The 8735-nt window shown below is 46.7% G+C and overlaps 1 protein-coding gene across 4 annotated transcripts in view; it reads right to left on the reverse strand.

Moving 5' to 3' along the window:
* Positions 1–6793, reverse strand: part of LOC8035649 — a 72511-nt gene extending 65718 nt beyond the window's left edge. Inside the window, exons 1-2 of one of the 4 annotated variants that reach the window (XM_029993321.4) lie at positions 6633–6793; positions 1602–2014 (exon numbers count right to left, since the gene is read on the reverse strand). In XM_029993321.4, the coding sequence (XP_029849181.3) occupies positions 1602–1964 (363 nt within the window). In that variant the 5' untranslated portion in view covers positions 1965–2014; positions 6633–6793. Of the gene's footprint in view, positions 1–1601; positions 2015–6013; positions 6514–6632 lie in introns of those variants that run through there. The other 3 variants (XM_029993323.4, XM_029993322.4, XM_040500955.2) reach the window with 3 other exon arrangements.
* Between the last annotated feature and the right edge of the window lie 1942 nt (positions 6794–8735).

The raw sequence follows: 8735 nt of genomic DNA on the forward strand, positions 1-8735 counted from the left end.
ATCCCCTACCAGTTATCTGAAATCGCAGGAAATGCTTTTCCGTCCTTCAGAAATGTTAAAACAGTCTGCGACAGAGAAAAACATTATCACCCGAGCTCTCAAACACAGTATCTAAAGCTGAGGAAGTTGCATTTTTTAATTGTGACAATCGACAGTTCGCGTTTGCTGTGCACTAAGCACCAAGATGGCGGCGCCCACTAGCAGATCGGGGAACGGAGCGCAGATACCACAGACCATTTCATTTAGAGCTCTCAGGGCGGCGCCAATTTGTTCGACTGCAGCGCCCTCTCCAGTCATCCGGGAAGTTCAGCAGGTTCGGCGGGGTAGAAAGAGAAAGCACGCACCTGATCCCGCTGGCAGACGACAAACCGGGAAGTTGCCGTTCTCAAATCTTTGGGCTGTACCGGCGGGCTGTACCGAACATCAAACTTTCGCACGTGGCTGCCGTTGTGAAGTGGTTCGCGTTCTTGGAATATTTATGGCTGCTCCAAAATTAGCCTATAGTGCTCTGTTGTTTTATTTCAGTAAATGATCAACTAGCGTATCTTTGTTCTGTTCCTTCAATAGCAGTGGAGTCAGCAGGCGGTACTACCCTCAACCACTGCGTCTATTGCATCCATGAGAGTACATTTTTATTTATTATTCAATATTTCCACTCATGACCGCTAAAGGCCTGCACCAGTACAAACTTTGTAGAGTAAAAAATCTACAGCAACCAGATTTATTTTATGCCGGAGAGACCGGCCGCTCTGAAACAGTTTTCCGGTCTTTTTGTTTTTCTATCTGCATGCAGGTAACAGAGCAATTGGACCCGGTTAGTCTTTTTATCAAGCATAGCATTACACAATAACTTCCATATCGAAATCCGCGCATCTGCGCTTGAAATTTCAAAAATGACGTGATTTTAAAGAGAGTTTGAACGCCAGCCGGATGTTAGGCACAGCCCACTCTGCGGAGCAGACGACACAAAAGCTGAGAAAGGGAGGGCATTTTTTCTCTCCGCTCTTCCTTGTGGAACGGTCTATAAGCGCAGCTCATTTAGTGGCATGTTTTCAGCATGTAGTCAACAGATGGACCTGGTCCAGTCTGCTTGGACCATGTGGAAGCCGGCTCGCCGGCTTCCGAATTCCCACTTTTTATAAAAACTATGTTAACGATTTGAGTGACAATGAAGGTAATTTTAGCAGACAAGACAACTCTGCAGAGCACTGTGAAAGTTTCTGTGATGGATCCCCAGACAATGGCTGTTACGAGTTCTGTGAATGCCAGTGATCAGGAGAGTCTTATGGACATTGCAATTTCTCAAACCTGGACAGCCTACAAAAATGCAGACCACAATTTGGAAACTCCTTGTTGCACACTCCAAGGTACAGAGTCAGACACCACTTAAAACACTATGTTCTCAAGGATGCTTCGGTGATACATTTTATTTATGACCGCTGAGTGATTGTATTGTTTTAGTGTAAAATGTTTCTGACTCAAGGGACCAACAAGGTGCAAAGTAGCACGACCCCAAAATTTTAAGCTTGATTTACATTGCTTATAAAATCTCCACAAGAGGAAACAAACTATCAAGGACAGTGAACGTTTCAAGATCATACCTGATCCAAGTCACTGTTGTTAGCAGCTTCGAGGAGGATCAGCTCACGGCTGGTCTTCCGTTTCCGCTTAACTCCATCAGGATTAGGGCTAGGCTTTGGCTTGAACTTGGGCTTGGAAGGAGATGGCTCCTGTCCCGAGAGGCGCATAGAAGGAACCGCAATCTTGCGCACCACCCCTCGCTCGGCATAGTCAAAAGGGCGGAAGTGTCGCGAGCACACAAAGAGGTCATCCGCCTCGGCTTGCTCCTCTGTGAGACCAACAGCTGTAACCCACTTGGCTCGGAGTCCATCCCCTTTTTTGGGAAAGGGGTGCCACCAAGTGCCAGTGTTGTCACACACCGAAACGGCGCACACCTTCATCATCGAGACGCGTCAACTACAATGCTGTACATCTTGCTAGATCGCTCCCTCCTCTGAAATGAGAAAAATCAGCAGGAGACACATCTGTCAGGCAAAAAGCAGATACGAAAAGTAATAAACAAACAAAATGTGAAGGAAGGAAGCAAAACTGCTCTGTGTGTAAAAGGCGAAAGTTTGTGTTACACATGAGAAATAGAGCCCTGCATGGGCTCGGGCTGGGCAGCACGTATCGTCTTTAAGCAGGGCTTAAAGGGGCCCTGCAACCATATCTAAGCATCTACCTTTTTTGCAGTTTCCACGTCCCTCAGGGTCCGACCAAGCCAGCGGGCACAGAGAGAGTAACTAATACCCTTGTTACACGGGCACACTTAACTGCAGTTACGCTAAGCCACAGTTAGCGCACAATATTTGCCAACAACATTCGGCGGCTATGCAGTCAAAGCTATGGGCGAACGTGCGCTCGAGCATCTTGATCATCCATCGAAGCAGTGCACGCGCGCTCTTCACTTCTTCTGAAATGGCTGTTTGAGAGTATAGTGCGGTATCAGTGGTGCCGCGTAACAGCAGTTAAGCTGAGTTAACCGCGGTTAAGTGTGCCCGTGTAACAGGGGTATAAATATCAGTGCGTTATATTTTAACCGGACGACGCGGAAACCTCCTCCACCTACGGGAGTGACCCGCGGTGCCGAAAGCGCGTGATATGTGACGTCTTAGGTCCTGGGCTTACTACTGGTCAGAGCCGCTAAAAGCTTCTTTTTTGTCAAAATACAAAATATAGGTGGCGCGAACCGTTTCAATTATTTATAAAAGTAGTTTTTGTTTACTATTTTAGATCAGAAAAGAAACAAATGCAGTTTGTAAAGTACGGAAACGAGAAATGACCCGTCGACATACCCGCCATTAAGCAGTGGAAAAGGCGGCGCATACTAGAAAGGTGTTGTGGGATCAGGTGCCAACGAGCAACGAGCGTAGAAAGCTACCGGATGTATGTGGCAGCGCTGCGGTCGTACGGACTGGCGGATCCGACCGGTTCCGAGCATTCCCAAGGCCTTCGGCGAACAGCTTTGGCTTGATGTTTGGCCTTTCGGCGGTATGGCAGCGCGAAGTGGCTGCCGTTCTAAACTGATCTTTACCCCGTGTTTTCCGTTGTTTGTGGCCAATGAAGTGTCATGCCGAATTAGTCTTTAATTGCACAAAAAATGCAACGCAAGCCGCCCTGGCTGCCCGTTTCATACAGTCTATCCAGGAGAAGATGCTTTAGTGGCGCCCTCTCGAGCCGTCGACACTGAGTGCAGCAGTCGTGACAGCTCGCTGAGCTCACTACCGCTCGTCTAGTTCACGGCCACTCACGCAACCAAGGACGTCATGAAGGAGGTTTTTTTTGCTTGTTTTTGTAATTTTAATTTGCCTATAACTTCTAAAATATAAAAAAATTAGAGAAAAGTTTCATTAAGTTACTACGTTAAGTGCGCTCAGGTTCGGTGCAAATTAAAAACCAGTAAAAAAAAGTCCTTGCAGGGCCCCTTTAACACTCCGACAGCACAAACCTTCTTCTATGTTAGAATATGAAGGCAGTACATTAGTGCTCTTCTTTTTCTCACCTCAAGTCTGGTTTAACATGTCTGCTGTCCTGACTGAAACAGAACCCGTGTGCTTAAGAACATAGCTCTATAAAACCATGAAGCAATAAATAAAGCATTATTATTATTATAGACCGACACGCTGTTTACAAACAAGCCCGCCTTTGCCCACACCAGGTGTGGGCACTGCGCGTGCGCAGAAACCGAATTCACGTGAAGTGAATCGTCTGCGCATGAGCAGTGCCGTCGACAGCACCACCGCAGCTGCGTGACGCCACGGCCGCGTGTTGGTCTATAAGATGCTTCTCAAGCTAAAGGTGGCATCTTGTACATGCAGCTTTTGTTTAGTTTAAAGATCAATGAACGAACTCAGCAGCGCCAGTCTCTAAAGCACGAAAGGCTTTTGAAAGGAACCCATCCACCCATGCAATTCCCTGCTAAAGTTATTAACAGGAAAACTGACGTTATGTGACCTGGCATCACATGACATTTACACCAATTCAGTTATCCTGCTAAATGTAGCAGGGAAATTGACTTCACGTAACCTACAGACCAATTGTTTCACCATTAAAACTTAGCGGAAAAATTTACGTCATGTGACCTAATCGCCACTTCAGCTTCCCCGCTAAATTTAATGGGAAAATTGGTGTCACAAGGCCCGACATTACATAACTTATGCATTCACACATGGCTCCGACGTCACGCTGCTGCGGTGGCGCTGCTGTCAGAAGGGCACATGCACGAATCACATTTCTATGCCCGTGTGGTGCCGACACCCAGTGTGGCCAAATGCTGACTTGTTTGTAAACAGCGTGTCGGTCCATACACCAATTCAGTTTTCTCGCTAAAGTTAGCAGGCAACTTGACATCTATTGACATCTGGATGAATTCAGCTGCCCTTCTAAGTGTAGCAGGGGCGATCGTCGAAATATATAGGGTCTTCACTCCAAAAACAACTGTTTGACGTCTTCTAAACAAATTGAAACAATTGTTCTCAAGCACTTCATTCCATGCATGTAGAACTTCGGACATAAAGGTCACTAACATTTCTTTTTCCTGAGCGGATCAAGTGCAACAACACTTTACCAAGACTGCTTTGGATTTAGGAGATGTTTCATCTCCCAGTTGGGGCATCCCCACCTCAGGTCGGGTAAAAGTCATGGCGAATTTCACTGGTCGTTTTGGAGCGTGCTGGGATTAACTTTTCTGGAGCACGCCTATTTCACTGGGCGATCAGGATCAAGACAGATGCGTTCCCCTAGCCGTTTTGGATCAGCTTCCACTCCAGATCTCCGCCGCAATCCAAATCCAAAAAAAGTCACTTTGCTGATTTCAGCAGATTCAACCGGAAGCCAGAATGGCCAGCCCTCGGCGCGCACATGTGACTTGCTTTCTCATTGGGCATCTCGCCTCAGAATTCGTAATGGCCACTCGTGAAGTGCCGCCCGCTTTACTGCTGCTGCTGCTGCTGCTGCTTGATGACAGTTTGTCATCAAGCTGCTTGAGCAGCTCCTCCAGCAGCAGCAACAACAAGGATTGTTTGTATATGTCAGATGAATTCCGACTGCCTTCTCGGACCTCGGCAGAAGAGGTTGAAAATCGAGACATACTTGGACACTGTTCATGAGTTTTCCGATGAGGAGGCAAGTCGGCTACGCTGATGCATATGCTTATCGACATGCATCTTTCACATCATGATTAACTCCGCTCGTGCATTGAACACCTGTTTTTAGCACTGCGATTGCAAAAACCGCAAAAAAAAAATCTGCTTCCCAGATCCCGGATTGCGGTAAGGGGATTCCTAAGAAGGCCGATCCCCAAGGAGTGGTCACGTTCCACTGGGGATCCGGGGGTGGAGCGACTTCGTTCGGATTGCATGCTCCATCTCGGATCTGGTCTACTGATCTTGGCGCACTCCAAAACGACCAGCGGAATTGGTCACGAGTCAGCAGACCCAGGCTGGGCCTCGAAAAGTAGGCCCGTGCAGAGCCCTAACAAGAAAACCCTCATCAGGAATGTAACTTTCTTCTCATTCTTCCACTTACCGAGAAAGAGGCAGTTTTATTCCCTTTTTAATTGATAAAACTAAAAGGCATTAAAGTTTTTATGAACAACTGCTTTAAAAAATATTTTTGAATGCTCATATTATGAACACAATTTAATCATACTACATCCAACCAAAGTCTGCGAAGCCTGAAGGCATGACAATAAAATCATCCAAGTATAAACAATTCTGTACTATGGCCTGTAGAGTTGCTTCAATAAAAGACCTCCTGTCTTTTAAGCAGTCCAGAGGTTCTTAACCTGCAAATGATACTGCTTTGTTGATAACCTATCCCTGTGCACAAAAGATTAGGGCTAAGGCAAAGATAAAAAGGAAGAGCATGCATGTTTGTAGAGAGTTAACCATGATAACTTCCATGTAACGGCATTATGTGTCGAACTAAACAACCAAACAGATACCGTTCTCACCTATGTGGGCTATCTCGAACACCGCTGCGCGCACGTCTCGAGCAAGTAAATTACAGGCACAGATATTACAAGCCAGGACAAGGTCCAGGTCCATCTGGCAGCGCTAGTCTTGAGACCATTGCCTAGGGAGCCCACCATTGCTCATAGCGTCTGATGTTCCGCAGGTGGCGAAGCACGCACAGTTCCGCCATTTCTCTCATTTTTAGAATGCGAAAGGGAAATTTACTCGGAGATTACGTTTCAGATTTCACAAAAGATAAAAACTCTCTTCCCTACAAGCGGACGCGGAGTGCGTGATAGGCAGCTGGCTCCATTGTAACCTTACACGCCTTAGTTAGTTTCAATCGCACAAAACAAGTACGCGAGTAAAACATATCTTTTAAACGCTATCGATTTTTCTAGCTTTTATCGTTTTTGTTTTGTTTGGTTAAATTAAGCACGGTTAGTCACGAGGGTCGGTCACGGGGTGTACTTCTGCTGCCCGCTGCAGCACTCCTAGTGGGCTTTTTAAAAAAATGGCGTCTGGTGATTCGAACACACTTCCTCCTACGCGAGCGGCACTCGAGATTCGCGATTCGGAGCGCGCCACTTTAAAACTGTGCAGTTTCGCTGTGCATACCTCGGGGAAACGTCGCAGTGCGATCTTGTGGCGAGAGTCGATAAAGGGCAAGCATGCACGGAAGCCCAAGGAACAGCTCCTTGAAATAAAGCGGAATACGAACATACATCGGTCACGAAAACGCGTCCATTCTTCCTCTCGAACAGTGTTGCCAACATCGACCAACGACGAGCGTTACCATGGCTGCGCACGGCGCACGCGACGCTTTTACGTTTTTCAGGTGCTTCGGGGGAACCTCGCTCAAAAGAATCCTGGGATGCGCTAAATGCTTCAAATAAAAACCAATGAAGAACGTTAGAAATTTTACTTTTGATTCTTTTGATACACACCTGCGTGCGTAGACTTTTTTATTTTTTTTTATTTGTTTGTTGTTAGCTAGTTGTCTCTGTGGCAGCATGGGCTGTTTTCTTTTGCATTGTTTTGTGCGCGGAAATAAATATTGAACAACTAATTCTGGGCAGTTCATGTGCTGTTAACAAAGCAGTGCATTAAGCGCAAAGGCGGTGGCGGAGTATAGGGTATCGTTATCGGAGTCATCGGAACGATTAATTATTGAATGTGAAGTTTTGAGTAAGAATTATTTGCTTAGTACACGCTGATCGCCTTCTATACTTGTTTACTCATGCTATCGGAACCACTGATCGGAACTCTATTTTGTTTTAGAGAAACTATTTCTTTTTCTTTTCTTAAGAAATTAACAGCGTTAATATTTATAAAGTCCTATGGGAGCGTCAGGACGCCGAGCTCGGATTGGCTCTGATTGAAGGATAGCGGGTAGGCCTCAAGACAGCTCTCTTTGAGGTCTACCCACTATCCTTCAGGCCTGCCCAGAGTCCTGACATAGTCCTGACGTCACCACAACTCTTGCAAAAGAAGCAGACGAACTTTGCTCTCCGCTTACGGTTAAAAATTGAGGGAGAGGAGGACGCAGAGGGGGGGGGGGGGGGGGGGGGGGCTGGCGTTTGAACGCATATGCCGGACGGCAGCATTCGGAGTTAATTTGAAAGCATTCGAAGGTTGAGTAGGGGGATCGGTGGCCGAGTGGAGGGAAAGCTCGCGCTGCAGAACCCAGGGATCATGGGTTTTGCACCTCCTGGAAGAGAAGGCCGTAGCCAATACCACCTCCGAGTGGTTATGTCATGTCGAACGAAGAAAGGCCATGGCGCAACTACGTGAGAAATTATATGGTATCGACGTGGGAAAAAAATATGTTTGACGAGCGGCGCGGTGGTGTTCGTCAAGGAGGTTATAAGTACTAGGAGGGGGCACGCTATAATATTAGTGACTCGGTGAGGTCTAGTCATAAAAATTTTAAACGATGTTGTGGCCAACGTGATCATAGATCTCTCTGGCAATTAGTGCGCGTAACATGTCACGTTTGAGATAGATGGTTGATTGTAGGCTTCCTTGCAGGTTGCTCGCGCTCCATCCGGTAGGTTTTATAAGATCGAAGGCTAAACGAAGGCTAGCTATGGTCACGTGATGTGGTCACGTTGGCCCGATAAGTGAGGAAAGTAAGGAGGAAAATGAGAAAGAGGCGAAGTGTCAAGGGAGCATGGCTTGTGGAGGCTACGCAGCTGATGTCATACCCTCTCCTACCCTTCTATCCTCCTTGGTGTTCGTGCGCGTTTATCCGACATTAATATACGTTTTAAAATGCGGTCTTGTCTAATTTATTATATATATTATATAATATAAACGTAATATACAACGCGTTACCAAGGTTGGAAGTACCAAATTTACAGTTATGATTATCCCCATAACCACGGGGCTACGTGCAGTCCTGTAGTACCCCCGACTTTTCGAATGAACCGGCCGGGTGCGGCATTTTCTTCCCTCATACGGGTTCCGGTTCTGGTAAATTTACGTTGTGTGTGAGCTGTAACATGTCAAAAAGGAAGGAAACCGAAAAAAAAAAATCCAGTCATTGCCGCAGGGAGCGCACACGAGCAAGAGATGGGTCGACAACGCTAAGCCTTTCGTCGCCGCTGTCCTCGCGTGTGGTTCTGTTGAGACTTGTTTCCTTCTTCCCGTCGTTTGTCTGTTGTCACCGCAGTCTCGTGTTCGCTTGATACAACGGCATTTACGTGGATTCGCGGAACA

This window comes from Ixodes scapularis, unplaced genomic scaffold, assembly GCF_016920785.2.
Source record: "Ixodes scapularis isolate PalLabHiFi unplaced genomic scaffold, ASM1692078v2 PGA_scaffold0__279_contigs__length_252992795, whole genome shotgun sequence".
NCBI lineage: Eukaryota > Metazoa > Arthropoda > Arachnida > Ixodida > Ixodidae > Ixodes > Ixodes scapularis.